General features: G+C 51.8%; 2 protein-coding genes across 18 annotated transcripts; both read right to left on the reverse strand.

The window, feature by feature from the left end:
* Window positions 1–276: 276 nt before the first annotated feature.
* On the reverse strand, window positions 277–9519 carry LOC146757881 (uncharacterized). 7 transcript variants are annotated; one of them, XM_085519038.1, is made up of 7 exons: window positions 8407–9519; window positions 7467–7565; window positions 6388–6550; window positions 1349–1450; window positions 1199–1262; window positions 936–1046; window positions 277–838 (listed from the first exon to the last, which is right to left on the reverse strand). In XM_085519038.1, exon 1 carries the CDS (start codon window positions 9375–9377, stop codon window positions 8517–8519), a length of 861 nt encoding a protein of 286 aa, XP_085375164.1. In that variant the 5' UTR covers window positions 9378–9519; the 3' UTR covers window positions 277–838; window positions 936–1046; window positions 1199–1262; window positions 1349–1450; window positions 6388–6550; window positions 7467–7565; window positions 8407–8516. The 7 variants fall into 7 exon arrangements, with proteins under 7 accessions (XP_085375164.1, XP_085375166.1, XP_085375162.1 ...); XM_085519040.1 differs by having other exon boundaries at window positions 983–1046; window positions 7467–7731; XM_085519036.1 differs by having other exon boundaries at window positions 7467–7731.
* An 819-nt stretch (window positions 9520–10338) lies between these two features.
* Window positions 10339–19928, reverse strand: LOC146757882 (uncharacterized). Of its 11 annotated transcripts, none has more exons than XR_014935521.1 (7): window positions 18468–19928; window positions 17528–17626; window positions 16449–16611; window positions 11411–11513; window positions 11261–11324; window positions 11045–11108; window positions 10339–10900 (listed from the first exon to the last, which is right to left on the reverse strand). XR_014935521.1 is itself a non-coding variant. In XM_085519022.1 (7 exons), exons 4-7 carry the CDS (start codon window positions 11508–11510, stop codon window positions 10864–10866), a joined length of 312 nt encoding a protein of 103 aa, XP_085375148.1. In that variant the 5' UTR covers window positions 11511–11513; window positions 16449–16611; window positions 17528–17626; window positions 18468–18816; the 3' UTR covers window positions 10339–10863. The 11 variants fall into 11 exon arrangements, 4 of the variants coding, with proteins under 4 accessions (XP_085375148.1, XP_085375150.1, XP_085375149.1 ...); XR_014935519.1 differs by having other exon boundaries at window positions 10998–11108; XR_014935520.1 differs by having other exon boundaries at window positions 17528–17792.
* Between the last annotated feature and the right edge of the window lie 194 nt (window positions 19929–20122).

Genomic DNA, 20122 nt, shown 5'->3' on the forward strand with positions numbered 1-20122 from the left:
GCTGAGCACGGGACACCCTTCTTCCTGCCGGGCTGCTTCCCCTCCTCTGGTTTCTTTCTGTCAGTCCTCAGAGAGCAAGGAGATGCTCACAGCCTGTCACCAGCACTTACGGGTTGGCTGAAAGGCCACAGGTTGGGAAGACCAACAAGGAAACGGGGGAAAACCTGCACTGCACCATGTCAAGGGAGAGACGTGAAGCCGACCGCTTCATCGCCCTGCGATTGCCAGCCCGAGCGAGGGACGTTCTGACCAGCTACTGAAAGAGGCAGCACCAGGTTTAGAAAGTTCGCTTCAATTTTATTGCGTACAAGAAGATTTGGCTTCTATTTATTGCCCCGCCCACACCCCAAAATGAAACCCCAGTGCCCAGGATTGCCGCTTAGCAATCAGTCACTCAGCCTCCAGTCAGACCCAAGGAGAAGCCAAACCCCGGGGCTACGTCACCTCCTCCCTCTCCAGTCCCAGCCAGCCCTATTTCAACCTAACCCTACACCAGGCCTGGACCTCAAGAGACACACCCTGAAGGAACGCAGCGTCTCCAGCTCTTGCCATACACCAAGTCCTGCCTATGTGAAGCCCTCATTGCTTCTAACGCAGCACAAGTCCTTCCTGTCCAGTTCAGTTCCATCATCTCCACCGTCCATGACAGGGAAAGCACGGCTGTGCCAGTAAACTGGGCTGTTGAGTCAGCAGCTCTTGGTGCCACCTCCGAGGAAGCGTTGCAGGTGGTTCTGCTGTCCTTTGTAGCTTCTTGCTCAAGCCCTCATCGTTGCTTTCTGCTTTCCTTCTCGGCTTTCTTCCTCAGCTGAGTAGCGCTTGCCTTGCCTCGGCAAGCTTGCTGCAAGAGGGAAAAAAGAGGCACTATTTCACTCACGCACGCTGCCAGCACAGTCTGACTTAGAGAGCTGCTCGCAAGATATCCCTGGGCTACGAACCCAAGAACAAGGAAGGACACAAAAGTCACATCTGCATTGTCTGTTACCGCATGCCAAGGAAGAGTCCTCACACTCGAGCACTGCCCCACTTGCAGCTGAGGGGAGGAGGAGCTGGAAAGGACAGGTGGACAGAAAAGAAGGGAAAAGCTGAAGAGGCGAGAATCAACTTCTCCCCGAGGCAGATCACACCTTTGTGGCCACTCTTTTAGGAATGCTCACCATTCCTAATCCTAGCGTTAGCAAGATGAAAATTCACCACCTACCTTTTCACGCTCCTCGCGTACGCACTGAGGGCCGTGCCGTGGCTGTGCTGCACAACACCAGCGACTGAAAGAAAGCACGCAGAGAGCGGATCTGTTGCAGACAGTGCCAGGAGCTGTGCTTGAACAACGCTTTCGGTAAGGCACTCCTACCTTGCAATGGCCACACTTTGGGAGCTCTGGGACACAGCCACGTGTTGCTCTCCTGAGTCCCAGCTCCATTTCTCAGCCACTCACGCTCTGCTCCTCCATGTTCTGCAAAGGAAAAGTCCCAAGAGGGAAATTCAGTTCATCGCAGATGTCATCAAACTGTCAGGGCAGTCGCACTCATTGCTCGGGGTGAGCAACCAGCTGCATGCTTACCCAAGGAGCAGCGGTTACTTTTACTTGAGTGTAACAGCCAATGCCTGACTGCAAGTACGAACACTAACCTATGCCTAACTCTAAAATAACAACAGAAACCTATACCTAACTCTAAAATAACAACAAAAACCTATACCTAACTCTAAAATAACAACAAAAACCTATACCTAACCCTAAAGAACAAACAGGAACCTATGCCTAACTCTAAAAAACGAACAGGAACCTATCCCTAACACTAAAACTAAACTGAACACTAACACTAACACTAACTTAACACTACCATCAACAAAAAAGAACATAACAAACACCTAACCTAACAGGGGGAAGATGGAACTGGGGGCCCACAGAACCAGAGGAGCAACAAGGTGGAGGAGCAGAAGATGTTAAATAATGCCACCCAGCTAATGCTGGGGGCAGGGGCCGCGCAGCAGGAAAGGAGCCGAGTGCCTGGACCAGCGATGGTGAAGCTGTGACCATGCCAACGCGGGGCCTGGCACGGTGGTGTGGTGCCAGGCCAGCTATGCCGCGGGCGGATCCACGTCCATGGGCTCCTCTGGAGGGGGATCCACCTCGATCGGTTCCTCCGGAGGGGGATCCACCTCCATCGGTTCCTCCGGAGGGGGATCCACCTCCATCGGTTCCTCCGGAGGGGGATCCACCTCCATAGGCTCCACATGGGTGGTGGTCACAGGGCTGGTCCAGGCATGATGGAAAATGGCTCTCTTACCCCTCCTCTGCCTGATGGTCATGGCGGGCCCCCTCCTCCTTCTGACTCCTAGGGCCCCCAGCTCCATCCTCCCACCAGAAACTTCAACCCTCGCCCTCTTTGCAGCAGGCATGGCTGTTAACTGCCACAACTGTCAGAGGCATGCGGCAACGGTGACCATGGTGACATGGAGAGGGTTCTAAAATGGCGGCCGCACTGCTGGCACTGGAGTTCCACATAGGATGAGGAGGGGGCTGGAGGGCAGGGCATGGTACGGGAGCTACAAGGTGCTCCCTGTGCCCAGCGGGCAGCCCTTCTCTCTGGCCAGCAAGAGGGCACAGACGAGCCGGCCCCAAGTAAAGGGCCCTCGGCCTCCTTCACCCTCCTTCACCCTCCCCCTTCTTCCACAAGGGAATCTTTTTGGGCTGCCATACTGTTGTGGTTTTGTATTTTTTTCTATTGGTATTTCACATCATAACATCATCTGGAGATCATAGATTGATCAGTCAATCATATTGATCTAGATAAGTCCGTGACACAGACGCAGCACGCAGCAGCTCCTGATGGGGCTCCTGAGCTGAGCACCAACAACGGCAGGCTCCAAAGGGGACCTGACTACGCCTGCCTCCTGGGACACACAAGCTCTGCTTTCCATAGTCGCACCCAGCGCCTCTCCTTGTGCGGCACCTCGGCGGATTCAACCCTTACCTACAATTAAGACCTCTGACTGAATTGGAATTCCAGTCACTCTGATTACACCCCACATCCCTGCTGCAGGCCCTCCCACATGCCCACGTGCTGCACCCAGCCACACCGGCTGCCACAGCCCCGCAGCCAGGCGGGGGGTTGGTGCTTCATGATCCTTGAGGTCCCTTCCAACCCGGGTCATTCTGTGATTCTGTGATCGGGTTGAAGGGGCTGGCACTGCCCTGAAGGTGAGCGAGAGAAGTTGGCAAAGGAAGGGTGAGTGGCGGGATCCGAGGAGGGCGTTTTGTGTTTGTGTGCGTGTCTGTTGTTTGCCTGATGTGTTTGTGTGCGTTGTTGTTTCAGGTGTCTGAGTGAGGACTCCCTGTGGGAACTGGCAGCAAGCAAAGGAATGGATCGACGGGCCTGGCCGCCGTGTTGGACTGCGGCTGTGGAGCCAACGAAGGTGTGTCCAGTGTCCTTCCTTACATCATTGACTATGTATGAGGTGTACCTATATCTGTGTAACCATTTTACAAGTCAGGGTGCAGGTTTTTGGTGGGGTCCTGACAGTTCCTCAGCTAGAACCCTCTTACCCCTTTGAGACAGGCCGCTTCCGTCTGTAGCTGTCATGCCAGGAGCCAAATAAATTGCCCCATGGTGAAAAACACCAAGACTCCTATGTCTGCACCGACTCTTTAACCATTTGTTTAAGAGGTGGGTTTTTAGGTCCAACTCAGTATCCCTCCCTGCCACTGAAAGTACAGATGCAATAACCACCCGCACACCTGTTCCTTCGATTACCCGCCCCAGTCCCCTGAAATCATCTTTGATAGCCTTCAGGCTTTTTTTACTAACTTCTTCACTGCCAGCCTGAACTATCAGCAGGGGATAGTAGACAGAAGGGCAGATCAGACTGGGAAGTCTCCCAGCAACGTCCCTGACCCGTGCCCAGGGGAGGGAGCACGTCTCCCTGCGGGTAGGGTCGGGCCAGCATATAGGGCCTTCCATTCCTCGCCAGTAGGGTTGTGCGCCCATGATGGCAGTAATGAACAAACTGCTGCATCACAAAGATCTTGGCCTGATTAGAAATCTTTGAGTAATGCTGTTACAGCAGACAGAATGTGCTAAGCGCAAGTAGTCTCCTGCACTTCACATCCTTGCTACTTTGTTCTGGGTGTTGTCACTGAGCAGCGTCTAACACAAATTCTGCCCCGGTCAGCTGGCTGCCTGAGCTTGAGCCCTGATGGCAACACTGTGTGCTTACCCAGGAGCAGCGGTTACTTTTACTTGAGTGTAGCAGCCAATGCCTGACTGTAAGTACGAACACTAACCTATGCCTAACTCTAAAATAACAACAGAAACCTATACCTAACCCTAAAGAACAAACAGGAACCTATGCCTAACTCTAAAGAACAAACAGGAACCTATCCCTAACGCTAAAACTAAACTGAACACTAACACTAACCTAACACAACCATCAAAACAAAGAACAGAGCAAACACCTAACTACAACAGGGGGAAGAAGGAACTGGGGGCCCACAGAACCGGAGGAGCAACGAGGTGGAGGAGAAGAAGATGTTAAATAATGATACCCAGCTCATGCTGGGGGCAGGGGCCACGCAGCAGGAAAGGAGCCGAGTGCCTGGACCAGCGATGGTGAAGCTGTGACCATGCCAACGGTCATGACCATGACCACGGTGGTGTGGTGCCAGGCCAGCTATGCCGCGGGCGGATCCACGTCCATGGGCTCCTCTGGAGGGGGATCCACCTCCATCGGTTCCTCCGGAGGGGGATCCACCTCCATCGGCTCCACATGGGTGGTGGTCACAGGGCTGGTCCAGGCATGATGGAAACGGGCTCCTTTCCCCCTCCTCCATTTGATGGTTATGGCGGGCACCCTCCTCCTCTTCGGTTCTGGGGCCCCCAGCTCCTTCTCCCACTTAAATCCTCACTACATTCCTCTCGCCCTCGCTTCGTGCTGGACATGGCTGCTACCTGCCCAGCACTCTCAGAGGTGAGTGAGTCGGGTGGAGCCGCAGCAACCAAGGTGACAGCTGTGACATGGGGAAGATTCCAAAATGGCACCTGTGCTGCTGGGAGTGGTGTTCCGCATAGGATGAGGAGGGGGCTGGAGGGCAGGGCACGGCACGGGAGCTACAAGGCACTCCCTGTGTCCAGCGGGCAGCCCTTCTCTCCGGCCAGCAAGAGGGCACAGAGAGCTGGCCCCGAGAAAAGGGCCCTCGGCCTCCTTCACCCTCCCCCTCCTTTCATAAGGGAATCCCCACTTTGGGCTGGGCACCCACATGGAATCATTGAAACTACAACCTACTACTTTGCTTCTACAGCAAGACTATTGTACTGAAATACTACTGTACTTAAAAGCACCTGCAATCACACTACACTCGTTTTTAATATTAAACTCTCAAACTTTCATAGCAAATAATAACATCCGCTCACAAAGAAAATGTGGAGAGGCCACAAAAGAGAAATACCACTCATGAAAACATTTGTATTTAGACATTCAAACTAACAACGTACTTTGTCTTTACCTATCCGTACCATTCTGTGCTAGAAATACGATGTTTTGCTGTAGAGTATAACTTGGAGAACCCAAAAGCAGCTAAAACCTGCTCCACTCAGTAATTTGACCATCCGCTGATATTTGGTTCTTTGCTCCCTTGCTTTCTAGTTGCTCACTCTTTAGACACACGCAAATCACATTGTCAAGGACTACAAAAACACTGTTAGCCAAAAAATTTATGCTGGCAGAATCTTAACGTTAGAAACGTGTAAATTGGTTGCAAAGAAGAAAGTGAAGACCAACACAGTAACCAAATACTAACTGATACATAAGGCTTCTCTCACACATCCTGAAAACAGAACCGCCAGCCTTAATGAACTTTGCTCTTCAGACACTGACTGAAATGCAAGTATTACCTTGTCATGGTTTAATAATTTTGTAATTTTGCTATCAGTATTCCACATCATAACATCATATAAAGCATGAATAGTTTTACTGAATCTGCAACTTACAGAAGAAGACTACATCTCCCAGAGAACAACACGAGGTCACGGGACCTGGACACTATATTAACTCTGTCGCAGGCTAGACTGACGTCTTTCGAGTTCTGGCGTTCAGGGGAGTGTGTGGGAGCCTTCACCGTTTCGCCTAGATTTACAGTAGGCCTCTCGGTTTCGGGACTCATTCTCTCTCCTATTTTGCTTGATTCGTTAGCTCAATTTTCAATTATATTGTATTATACTGTGTTATCCTGTATTTCGATATAGTAATTTAGTAAATAAGTGTGCCTCCTTAGATTGTTGCTGCTGTTTTCTTTTCCTAATTAACTTTTTTTCCTTTCGGCCTAGGGCCCCTGCTGGGCCCACAGTCCCTGTCACGGACGCAGGTGGATTTTTAGTTTAAACCGTGACATACCTGTAGCAGCCTGGATCTGGCAATAGTCAAAGAATCCTTTACGTCCAGCTCCTTAGCATCAAAAGACCACAGATACTGCTGGGGCAGAATTTCATTGAAGCCTTCAAAAGAAGCTTGTGTCTGTTCCTCAGTGCCTCGGGAAAGTCTCCATTCTGCTACCAGCCTGGAAAAGACACAGAAGGATCATTTAAAACAGGCTACGCTAACCCAAGTTCATCTTTGTTAGTTTGTTTTGAAATGAACCGTAAGCTGTGTTAAGAAAAATGATGGAAAGTGCTGGGGATAGAGCACTGTGTAACTGTATTCTAATTGTATTCCCAACCTTCACCCTGCGCAAACAATTTTAAGTTAAAACCCTATGTTTCCAACCACTCAACTGCAGAAAGCATTTTAGGCTCCAGCAGAAGGCAGCATCTACTCACTGATGATATTAATGAGAGCACAGGAGTCCCTTGCTGTTCGGAGGAAGAAAAAAATGCAGAGCTGTGTTCATCTAATATGTTCCATATTTGTTTCTGTCAATCACGAAACTTTGCTCTGTGGTAGAAACTCCACTCTCCATTAAGAAAAGGGAGAAAAGCAGGCAGGAGACCCAAAGAACCTGAACCCAGGGAGAAGCAGATATTATGCTGAATTCAAGCCTAACCTGTCAGGAGAACTGGAATCGAAAGGAGAGAACGCAACACAGGACACAGAGTGTGACAAAAGAACATTGCTTAAGCTGCAATCTGAGCTCTGCCCGGCTTCCTCAAAAGCAGAAGAGAACGGTCTTCTGCAGGTACTCCCTCCTCTCCATCCCAGTGAGTATTTGGCACAACTGCCAATGCCAATACGTTCCTTCTGCAAATGTCACCGTTTCTGTGAAACCTTTCCAGATGACTCGTGACTAAAGCAATTTCTACTCCCTCATTCCTCAAAACCTTCCCACACAAAAGCCTTCACAGATCAGATGGTAAGAAAGAGGGAATTCTACGGCCACAGCAATAAAGCGCGCAGAAAGCCCATCTGTTGCAGACAGAGGAGTGAGCCGTGCTTAACCAACACTGCTTCAGCGCACGCTTACAGTAAGGCACACCTACCTTGCGCTGGCCACGCACGAAGCTCGTGACGCAGCTCCAGGCGGCTCTCCTGGGGCCCAGCTTCATTTCACGGCCACTCACGCTCTGCTGCTGGACATTCTGCAACGGAAAAGCCACCGGATGCAAATCCCATCCCTCGCAGATGGCATCAGACCTCCGCTCTCATGGCAGTCACCACCGCCCTGCCCTGGGCAGCGCTTCCACTGCCCTTGCTCCTGCCACAAGACACCAACGTCTGCTTCTGACGCGGCTCCACCATGGGATCCTGTATGCAATAGAGAAACACACGGAGGCTGCCAGCCACTGCAACACGCGCGCTGTGAAACCCCTGGCACTGCTGAGTCCCAAGAGCAGAGGAGAGAAGCGTTTGCCTGCCATGGACGGGCTGCGGCGGGATTGAATCCTGCCTTCGAATCGGGACACCCCCAGGGAGAGCCTCCCTGGGGACCCAAAGACTGAAATGGAGGCAAGGTAACACTTTGCTATAGAAAGGGAAAGGGGAACTTCACAGAATCCGAGACAAAGGGTAACTGCAGATAGTTTACATTTAAAAGTGCAGGGATAGGGGGAATTACAGACACTTAGTCAAAATAAAACCAGAGAAGAGGGCAATAAAGATAAGAAGAAATTGTCCGGAGACCTCTGACAAGAAGAAGGATTAGATACCCCCGGGCAAGATGATGCTGACATGGGAGAACGATACCAGCAGATAACACCAAGAAGAAAACAGAAGAAGAATTTCACCCCAAAACAACGGCAAGGGTCGCGGGGAACGGGGTCCTAGGGAATGTAATGAATATGTAATCAAACTGAGGAGGAGACTATTGATTACGTATTAGCTTAACCTATATCTGTAACACACTTTTCTCCTTACGGTGTGCAAGTTTGGTGGAGCTCTCCCGCTTGCACCCGGCGCTGCGCAACGCTGGAATAAACATACCTGCTTTAGAACCCATCTTTGGGTTATAGAGTTTGATTCCGCAAGTCATCTTCCTGCCGCACAGCCCAGCACGGCCGGAGCCGCACCACACGATCCGGGCCGGGGCCGGCTCAGGCTCTGCCTCCAGGCTTTTGGGGCCGGCCGGGTGACTCCGCAGCACAGCGAGACCGTGGAGCCGCCCGGGAGCCGCCTCTGGGTGCCGGCAGCGCCGCGAGCTCCTCCCCCGACAGCCCCTCCGTGCCCCCGCCCCGAGGCCCGACCCCGTTCGCAGCACAGAGCCCGCTCCTCCCGGCCCCGCTCATGGCCGCCATGCCGCCATGGCCCGGAAGTGCTCTCCGCCGCCTGCAGGAAGCACTTCCTGTCACTGGCACTGGCACTGTCACGTGGCTCAGGCCGGGCTGGGGCCTGTTGGGGGGGGGCGGCTGCCGGAAAAGGACCCAAAATTCACGTCTCATTTCGTGTCTTTCCTCTCGCTTTCCTTCCTTTACCTTCCCCTTCCCTTCCTTCCTTCCTCGCCCTCGTCCCCTTCCCTTCACCACCTCCCTGTGTCCATTCCAGTGCCTGGCCACCCTTTCTGAGCAGTAATACCTCGTAGTGTCCAGCCTGAATCTCCCCTGTCGCAGCTTGAAGCCATTCCATCTGGTCCTATCATTAATGACACGAGAGAAGAGGCCGAGCCCCAGCTCACTACAGCCTCCCTTCAGGAAGTTAGAGAGAGCAATGAGGTCTCCCCTGAGCCTCCTCTTCTCCAGGCTGAACAATCCCAGCTCCCTCAGCCGCTCCTCATACGGCCTGTGCTCCAGACCCCTCACCAGCTTTGTTGCCCTCCTCTGAACGCGTTCCAGGGCCTCGATGTCTTTCTTGCACTGAGGGGCCCAAAACTGAACACAGCACTCGAGCTGCGGCCTCATCAGTGCTGAGAACAGGGGGACAATCACCTCTCTGCTCCTGCTGGCAACACTGTTTCCCATGCAGGCCAGGATGCCCTCGGCCTTCTTATTATACAGCAAAGGAATCCCCTGAAAAGGAAACCACAATATCTGGCAACATGAAACAAAGTTCTGATTCGTAAAAGACTGGCAGCAAGGCCTGAATCTCTTGTGTCATCTGCTCTTGATGTATCACATTAGCACTAGGTGGAATGCAGAAGCTTCCTGAGACGTGATAATCAAAACCTAGTCCAATGCCTTTAAAAAAGCCTTTAAGAGATTACTCCTCCTTGTCTGTTTAAAATAAACTTAGGTAATACAAAAGGTTGGAAAATTTTTGGACAACTCCCCAGGGCCGGGCTTTGGAAGGCCGTATTGACGAGAGTCAATCAAGCTCCGGCTGCAGGCGTATATGTGTGTGCCAGTTCTTTAACACAGTAGAAATCACAACTTGCTGCATGATCAAAATTCTACATGTGCTACTCCTGAACCCCAATGACTTCCAACGGTGTTAAATTACCCCTTGATCTCTAAGCAGAACAAAACAACAAAATGCCACACCAATAGTGAATACATAAAAACAAACAACTCCTTGGGCCTCAAGGGGAGGCTGATGCACAGGCCACGGCTGCCAGCGTGCAGCTGGGCTTCCCAGGGCAAACAGCAACACACGGTGCATCCATCAGAAGCTGAAAGAGCCCTCAGGGAAGAGAGGCCAACTCAAGGGGCTGAGCACGGGACACCCTTCTTCCTGCCGGGCTGCTTCCCCTCCTCTGGTTTCTTTCTGTCAGTCCTCAGAGAGCAAGGAGATGCTCACAGCCTGTCACCAGCACTTACGGGTTGGCTGAAAGGCCACAGGTTGGGAAGACCAACAAGGAAACGGGGGAAAACCTGCACTGCACCATGTCAAGGGAGAGACGTGAAGCCGACCGCTTCATCGCCCTGCGATTGCCAGCCCGAGCGAGGGACGTTCTGACCAGCTACTGAAAGAGGCAGCACCAGGTTTAGAAAGTTCGCTTCAATTTTATTGCGTACAAGAAGATTTGGCTTCTATTTATTGCCCCGCCCACACCCCAAAATGAAACCCCAGTGCCCAGGATTGCCGCTTAGCAATCAGTCACTCAGCCTCCAGTCAGACCCAAGGAGAAGCCAAACCCCGGGGCTACGTCACCTCCTCCCTCTCCAGTCCCAGCCAGCCCTATTTCAACCTAACCCTACACCAGGCCTGGACCTCAAGAGACACACCCTGAAGGAACGCAGCGTCTCCAGCTCTTGCCATACACCAAGTCCTGCCTATGTGAAGCCCTCATTGCTTCTAACGCAGCACAAGTCCTTCCTGTCCAGTTCACTTCCATCATCTCCACCGTCCATGACAGGGAAAGCACGGCTGTGCCAGTAAACTGGACTGTTGAGTCAGCAGCTCTTGGTGCCACCTCCGAGGAAGCGTTGCAGGTGGTTCTGCTGTCCTTTGTAGCTTCTTGCTCAAGCCCTCATCGTTGCTTTCTGCTTTCCTTCTCGGCTTTCTTCCTCAGCTGAGTAGCGCTTGCCTTGCCTCGGCAAGCTTGCTGCAAGAGGGAAAAAAGAGGCACTATTTCACTCACGCACGCTGCCAGCACAGTCTGACTTAGAGAGCTGCTCGCAAGATATCCCTGGGCTACGAACCCAAGAACAAGGAAGGACACAAAAGTCACATCTGCATTGTCTGTTACCGCATGCCAAGGAAGAGTCCTCACACTCGAGCACTGCCCCACTTGCAGCTGAGGGGAGGAGGAGCTGGAAAGGACAGGTGGACAGAAAAGAAGGGAAAAGCTGAAGAGGCGAGAATCAACTTCTCCCCGAGGCAGATCACACCTTTGTGGCCACTCTTTTAGGAATGCTCACCATTCCTAATCCTAGCGTTAGCAAGATGAAAATTCACCACCTACCTTTCCACGCTCCTCGCGTACGCACTGAGGGCCGTGCCGTGGCTGTGCTGCACAACACCAGCGACTGAAAGAAAGCACGCAGAGAGCGGATCTGTTGCAGACAGTGCCAGGAGCTGTGCTTGAACAACGCTTTCGGTAAGGCACTCCTACCTTGCAATGGCCACACTTTGGGAGCTCTGGGACACAGCCACGTGTTGCTCTCCTGAGTCCCAGCTCCATTTCTCAGCCCACTCACGCTCTGCTCCTCCATGTTCTGCAAAGGAAAAGTCCCAAGAGGGAAATTCAGTTCATCGCAGATGTCATCAAACTGTCAGGGCAGTCGCACTCATTGCTCGGGGTGAGCAACCAGCTGCATGCTTACCCAAGGAGCAGCGGTTACTTTTACTTGAGTGTAACAGCCAATGCCTGACTGCAAGTACGAACACTAACCTATGCCTAACTCTAAAATAACAACAGAAACCTATACCTAACTCTAAAATAACAACAAAAACCTATACCTAACTCTAAAATAACAACAAAAACCTATACCTAACCCTAAAGAACAAACAGGAACCTATGCCTAACTCTAAAAAACGAACAGGAACCTATCCCTAACACTAAAACTAAACTGAACACTAACACTAACACTAACTTAACACTACCATCAAAACAAAGAACATAACAAACACCTAACCTAACAGGGGGAAGATGGAACTGGGGGCCCACAGAACCAGAGGAGCAACAAGGTGGAGGAGCAGAAGATGTTAAATAATGCCACCCAGCTAATGCTGGGGGCAGGGGCCGCGCAGCAGGAAAGGAGCCGAGTGCCTGGACCAGTGATGGTGAAGCTGTGACCATGCCAACGCGGGGCCTGGCACGGTGGTGTGGTGCCAGGCCAGCTATGCCGCGGGCGGATCCACGTCCATGGGCTCCTCTGGAGGGGGATCCACCTCCATCGGTTCCTCCGGAGGGGGATCCACCTCCATCGGTTCCTCCGGAGGGGGATCCACCTCCATCGGTTCCTCCGGAGGGGGATCCACCTCCATAGGCTCCACATGGGTGGTGGTCACAGGGCTGGTCCAGGCATGATGGAAAATGGCTCTCTTACCCCTCCTCTGCCTGATGGTCATGGCGGGCCCCCTCCTCCTTCTGACTCCTAGGGCCCCCAGCTCCATCCTCCCACCAGAAACTTCAACCCTCGCCCTCTTTGCAGCAGGCATGGCTGTTAACTGCCACAACTGTCAGAGGCATGCGGCAACGGTGACCATGGTGACATGGAGAGGGTTCTAAAATGGCGGCCGCACTGCTGGCACTGGAGTTCCACATAGGATGAGGAGGGGGCTGGAGGGCAGGGCATGGTACGGGAGCTACAAGGTGCTCCCTGTGCCCAGCGGGCAGCCCTTCTCTCTGGCCAGCAAGAGGGCACAGACGAGCCGGCCCCAAGTAAAGGGCCCTCGGCCTCCTTCACCCTCCTTCACCCTCCCCCTTCTTCCACAAGGGAATCTTTTTGGGCTGCCATACTGTTGTGGTTTTGTATTTTTTTCTATTGGTATTTCACATCATAACATCATCTGGAGATCATAGATTGATCAGTCAATCATATTGATCTAGATAAGTCCGTGACACAGACGCAGCACGCAGCAGCTCCTGATGGGGCTCCTGAGCTGAGCACCAACAACGGCAGGCTCCAAAGGGGACCTGACTACGCCTGCCTCCTGGGACACACAAGCTCTGCTTTCCATAGTCGCACCCAGCGCCTCTCCTTGTGCGGCACCTCGGCGGATTCAACCCTTACCTACAATTAAGACCTCTGACTGAATTGGAATTCCAGTCACTCTGATTACACCCCACATCCCTGCTGCAGGCCCTCCCACATGCCCACGTGCTGCACCCAGCCACACCGGCTGCCACAGCCCCGCAGCCAGGCGGGGGTTGGTGCTTCATGATCCTTGAGGTCCCTTCCAACCCGGGTCATTCTGTGATTCTGTGATCGGGTTGAAGGGGCTGGCACTGCCCTGAAGGTGAGCGAGAGAAGTTGGCAAAGGAAGGGTGAGTGGCGGGATCCGAGGAGGGCGTTTTGTGTTTGTGTGCGTGTCTGTTGTTTGCCTGATGTGTTTGTGTGCGTTGTTGTTTCAGGTGTCTGAATGAGGACTCCCTGTGGGAACTGGCAGCAAGCAAAGGAATGGATCGACGGGCCTGGCCGCCGTGTTGGACTGCGGCTGTGGAGCCAACGAAGGTGTGTCCAGTGTCCTTCCTTACATCATTGACTATGTATGAGGTGTACCTATATCTGTGTAACCATTTTACAAGTCAGGGTGCAGGTTTTTGGTGGGGTCCTGACAGTTCCTCAGCTAGAACCCTCTTACCCCTTTGAGACAGGCCGCTTCCGTCTGTAGCTGTCATGCCAGGAGCCAAATAAATTGCCCCATGGTGAAAAACACCAAGACTCCTATGTCTGCACCGACTCTTTAACCATTTGTTTAAGAGGTGGGTTTTTAGGTCCAACTCAGTATCCCTCCCTGCCACTGAAAGTACAGATGCAATAACCACCCGCACACCTGTTCCTTCGATTACCCGCCCCAGTCCCCTGAAATCATCTTTGATAGCCTTCAGGCTTTTTTTACTAACTTCTTCACTGCCAGCCTGAACTATCAGCAGGGGATAGTAGACAGAAGGGCAGATCAGACTGGGAAGTCTCCCAGCAATGTCCCTGACCCGTGCCCAGGGGAGGGAGCACGTCTCCCTGCGGGTAGGGTCGGGCCAGCATATAGGGCCTTCCATTCCTCGCCAGTAGGGTTGTGCGCCCATGATGGCAGTAATGAACAAACTGCTGCATCACAAAGATCTTGGCCTGATTAGAAATCTTTGAGTAATGCTGTTACAGCAGACAGAATGTGCTAAGCGCAAGTAGTCTCCTGCACTTCACATCCTTGCTACTTTGTTCTGGGTGTTGTCACTGAGCAGCGTCTAACACAAATTCTGCCCCGGTCAGCTGGCTGCCTGAGCTTGAGCCCTGATGGCAACACTGTGTGCTTACCCAGGAGCAGCGGTTACTTTTACTTGAGTGTAGCAGCCAATGCCTGACTGTAAGTACGAACACTAACCTATGCCTAACTCTAAAATAACAACAGAAACCTATACCTAACCCTAAAGAACAAACAGGAACCTATGCCTAACTCTAAAGAACAAACAGGAACCTATCCCTAACGCTAAAACTAAACTGAACACTAACACTAACCTAACACAACCATCAAAACAAAGAACAGAGCAAACACCTAACTACAACAGGGGGAAGAAGGAACTGGGGGCCCACAGAACCGGAGGAGCAACGAGGTGGAGGAGAAGAAGATGTTAAATAATGCCACCCAGCTCATGCTGGGGGCAGGGGCCACGCAGCAGGAAAGGAGCCGAGTGCCTGGACCAGCGATGGTGAAGCTGTGACCATGCCAACGGTCATGACCATGACCACGGTGGTGTGGTGCCAGGCCAGCTATGCCGCGGGCGGATCCACGTCCATGGGCTCCTCTGGAGGGGGATCCACCTCCATCGGTTCCTCCGGAGGGGGATCCACCTCCATCGGCTCCACATGGGTGGTGGTCACAGGGCTGGTCCAGGCATGATGGAAATGGGCTCCTTTCCCCCTCCTCCATTTGATGGTTATGGCGGGCACCCTCCTCCTCTTCGGTTCTGGGGCCCCCAGCTCCTTCTCCCACTTAAATCCTCACTACATTCCTCTCGCCCTCGCTTCGTGCTGGACATGGCTGCTACCTGCCCAGCACTCTCAGAGGTGAGTGAGTCGGGTGGAGCCGCAGCAACCAAGGTGACAGCTGTGACATGGGGAAGATTCCAAAATGGCACCTGTGCTGCTGGGAGTGGTGTTCCGCATAGGATGAGGAGGGGGCTGGAGGGCAGGGCACGGCACGGGAGCTACAAGGCACTCCCTGTGTCCAGCGGGCAGCCCTTCTCTCCGGCCAGCAAGAGGGCACAGAGAGCTGGCCCCGAGAAAAGGGCCCTCGGCCTCCTTCACCCTCCCCCTCCTTTCATAAGGGAATCCCCACTTTGGGCTGGGCACCCACATGGAATCATTGAAACTACAACCTACTACTTTGCTTCTACAGCAAGACTATTGTACTGAAATACTACTGTACTTAAAAGCACCTGCAATCACACTACACTCGTTTTTAATATTAAACTCTCAAACTTTCATAGCAAATAATAACATCCGCTCACAAAGAAAATGTGGAGAGGCCACAAAAGAGAAATACCACTCATGAAAACATTTGTATTTAGACATTCAAACTAACAACGTACTTTGTCTTTACCTATCCGTACCATTCTGTGCTAGAAATACGATGTTTTGCTGTAGAGTATAACTTGGAGAACCCAAAAGCAGCTAAAACCTGCTCCACTCAGTAATTTGACCATCCGCTGATATTTGGTTCTTTGCTCCCTTGCTTTCTAGTTGCTCACTCTTTAGACACACGCAAATCACATTGTCAAGGACTACAAAAACACTGTTAGCCAAAAAATTTATGCTGGCAGAATCTTAACGTTAGAAACGTGTAAATTGGTTGCAAAGAAGAAAGTGAAGACCAACACAGTAACCAAATACTAACTGATACATAAGGCTTCTCTCACACATCCTGAAAACAGAACCGCCAGCCTTAATGAACTTTGCTCTTCAGACACTGACTGAAATGCAAGTATTACCTTGTCATGGTTTAATAATTTTGTAATTTTGCTATCAGTATTCCACATCATAACATCATATAAAGCATGAATAGTTTTACTGAATCTGCAACTTACAGAAGAAGACTACATCTCCCAGAGAACAACACGAGGTCACGGGACCTGGACACTATATTAACTCTGTCGCAGGCTAGACTGACGTCTTTCGAGTTCTGGCGTTCAGGGGAGTGTGTGGGAGCCTTCACCGTTTCGCCTAGATTTACAGTAGGCCTCTCGGTTTCGGGACTCATTCTCTCTCCTATTTTGCTTGATTCGTTAGCTCAATTTTCAATTATATTGTATTATACTGTGTTATCCTGTATTTCGATATAGTAATTTAGTAAATAAGTGTGCCTCCTTAGATTGTTGCTGCTGTTTTCTTTTCCTAATTAACTTTTTTTCCTTTCGGCCTAGGGCCCCTGCTGGGCCCACAGTCCCTGTCACGGACGCAGGTGGATTTTTAGTTTAAACCGTGACATACCTGTAGCAGCCTGGATCTGGCAATAGTCAAAGAATCCTTTACGTCCAGCTCCTTAGCATCAAAAGACCACAGATACTGCTGGGGCAGAATTTCATTGAAGCCTTCAAAAGAAGCTTGTGTCTGTTCCTCAGTGCCTCGGGAAAGTCTCCATTCTGCTACCAGCCTGGAAAAGACACAGAAGGATCATTTAAAACAGGCTACGCTAACCCAAGTTCATCTTTGTTAGTTTGTTTTGAAATGAACCGTAAGCTGTGTTAAGAAAAATGATGGAAAGTGCTGGGGATAGAGCACTGTGTAACTGTATTCTAATTGTATTCCCAACCTTCACCCTGCGCAAACAATTTTAAGTTAAAACCCTATGTTTCCAACCACTCAACTGCAGAAAGCATTTTAGGCTCCAGCAGAAGGCAGCATCTACTCACTGATGATATTAATGAGAGCACAGGAGTCCCTTGCTGTTCGGAGGAAGAAAAAAATGCAGAGCTGTGTTCATCTAATATGTTCCATATTTGTTTCTGTCAATCACGAAACTTTGCTCTGTGGTAGAAACTCCACTCTCCATTAAGAAAAGGGAGAAAAGCAGGCAGGAGACCCAAAGAACCTGAACCCAGGGAGAAGCAGATATTATGCTGAATTCAAGCCTAACCTGTCAGGAGAACTGGAATCGAAAGGAGAGAACGCAACACAGGACACAGAGTGTGACAAAAGAACATTGCTTAAGCTGCAATCTGAGCTCTGCCCGGCTTCCTCAAAAGCAGAAGAGAACGGTCTTCTGCAGGTACTCCCTCCTCTCCATCCCAGTGAGTATTTGGCACAACTGCCAATGCCAATACGTTCCTTCTGCAAATGTCACCGTTTCTGTGAAACCTTTCCAGATGACTCGTGACTAAAGCAATTTCTACTCCCTCATTCCTCAAAACCTTCCCACACAAAAGCCTTCACAGATCAGATGGTAAGAAAGAGGGAATTCTACGGCCACAGCAATAAAGCGCGCAGAAAGCCCATCTGTTGCAGACAGAGGAGTGAGCCGTGCTTAACCAACACTGCTTCAGCGCACGCTTACAGTAAGGCACACCTACCTTGCGCTGGCCACGCACGAAGCTCGTGACGCAGCTCCAGGCGGCTCTCCTGGGGCCCAGCTTCATTTCACGGCCACTCACGCTCTGCTGCTGGACATTCTGCAACGGAAAAGCCACCGGATGCAAATCCCATCCCTCGCAGATGGCATCAGACCTCCGCTCTCATGGCAGTCACCACCGCCCTGCCCTGGGCAGCGCTTCCACTGCCCTTGCTCCTGCCACAAGACACCAACGTCTGCTTCTGACGCGGCTCCACCATGGGATCCTGTATGCAATAGAGAAACACACGGAGGCTGCCAGCCACTGCAACACGCGCGCTGTGAAACCCCTGGCACTGCTGAGTCCCAAGAGCAGAGGAGAGAAGCGTTTGCCTGCCATGGATGGGCTGCGGCGGGATTGAATCCTGCCTTCGAATCGGGACACCCCCAGGGAGAGCCTCCCTGGGGACCCAAAGACTGAAATGGAGGCAAGGTAACACTTTGCTATAGAAAGGGAAAGGGGAACTTCACAGAATCCGAGACAAAGGGTAACTGCAGATAGTTTACATTTAAAAGTGCAGGGATAGGGGGAATTACAGACACTTAGTCAAAATAAAACCAGAGAAGAGGGCAATAAAGATAAGAAGAAATTGTCCGGAGACCTCTGACAAGAAGAAGGATTAGATACCCCCGGGCAAGATGATGCTGACATGGGAGAACGATACCAGCAGATAACACCAAGAAGAAAACAGAAGAAGAATTTCACCCCAAAACAACGGCAAGGGTCGCGGGGAACGGGGTCCTAGGGAATGTAATGAATATGTAATCAAACTGAGGAGGAGACTATTGATTACGTATTAGCTTAACCTATATCTGTAACACACTTTTCTCCTTACGGTGTGCAAGTTTGGTGGAGCTCTCCCGCTTGCACCCGGCGCTGCGCAACGCTGGAATAAACATACCTGCTTTAGAACCCATCTTTGGGTTATAGAGTTTGATTCCGCAAGTCATCTTCCTGCCGCACAGCCCAGCACGGCCGGAGCCGCACCACACGATCCGGGCCGGGGCCGGCTCAGGCTCTGCCTCCAGGCTTTTGGGGCCGGCCGGGTGACTCCGCAGCACAGCGAGACCGTGGAGCCGCCCGGGAGCCGCCTCTGGGTGCCGGCAGCGCCGCGAGCTCCTCCCCCGACAGCCCCTCCGTGCCCCCGCCCCGAGGCCCGACCCCGTTCGCAGCACAGAGCCCGCTCCTCCCGGCCCCGCTCATGGCCGCCATGCCGCCATGGCCCGGAAGTGCTCTCCGCCGCCTGCAGGAAGCACTTCCTGTCACTGGCACTGGCACTGTCACGTGGCTCAGGCCGGGCTGGGGCCTGTTGGGGGGGGGCGGCTGCCGGAAAAGGACCCAAAATTCACGTCTCATTTCGTGTCTTTCCTCTCGCTTTCCTTCCTTTACCTTCCCCTTCCCTTCCTTCCTTCCTCGCCCTCGTCCCCTTCCCTTCACCACCTCCCTGTGTCCATTCCAGTGCCTGGCCACCCTTTCTGAGCAGTAATACCTCGTAGTGTCCAGCCTGAATCTCCCCTGTCGCAGCTTGAAGCCATTCCCTCTGGTCCTATCATTAATGACACGAGAGAAGAGGCCGAGCCCCAGCTCACTACAGCCTCCCTTCAGGAAGTTAGAGAGAGCAATGAGGTCTCCCCTGAGCCTCCTCTTCTCCAGGCTGAACAATCCCAGCTCCCTCAGCCGCTCCTCATACGGCCTGTGCTCCAGACCCCTCACCAGCTTTGTTGCCCTCCTCTGAACGCGTTCCAGGGCCTCGATGTCTTTCTTGCACTGAGGGGCCCAAAACTGAACACAGCACTCGAGCTGCGGCCTCATCAGTGCTGAGAACAGGGGGACAATCACCTCTCTGCTCCTGCTGGCAACACTGTTTCCCATGCAGGCCAGGATGCCCTCGGCCTTCTTATTATACAGCAAAGGAATCCCCTGAAAAGGAAACCACAATATCTGGCAACATGAAACAAAGTTCTGATTCGTAAAAGACTGGCAGCAAGGCCTGAATCTCTTGTGTCATCTGCTCTTGATGTATCACATTAGCACTAGGTGGAATGCAGAAGCTTCCTGAGACGTGATAATCAAAACCTAGTCCAATGCCTTTAAAAAAGCCTTTAAGAGATTACTCCTCCTTGTCTGTTTAAAATAAACTTAGGTAATACAAAAGGTTGGAAAATTTTTGGACAACTCCCCAGGGCCGGGCTTTGGAAGGCCGTATTGACGAGAGTCAATCAAGCTCCGGCTGCAGGCGTATATGTGTGTGCCAGTTCTTTAACACAGTAGAAATCACAACTTGCTGCATGATCAAAATTCTACATGTGCTACTCCTGAACCCCAATGACTTCCAACGGTGTTAAATTACCCCTTGATCTCTAAGCAGAACAAAACAACAAAATGCCACACCAATAGTGAATACATAAAAACAAACAACTCCTTGGGCCTCAAGGGGAGGCTGATGCACAGGCCACGGCTGCCAGCGTGCAGCTGGGCTTCCCAGGGCAAACAGCAACACACGGTGCATCCATCAGAAGCTGAAAGAGCCCTCAGGGAAGAGAGGCCAACTCAAGG

The sequence above is a fragment of the Coturnix japonica genome, chromosome 18 (genome assembly GCF_054131305.1).
Source record: "Coturnix japonica strain WE chromosome 18, WE-NBRP24, whole genome shotgun sequence".
NCBI lineage: Eukaryota > Metazoa > Chordata > Aves > Galliformes > Phasianidae > Coturnix > Coturnix japonica.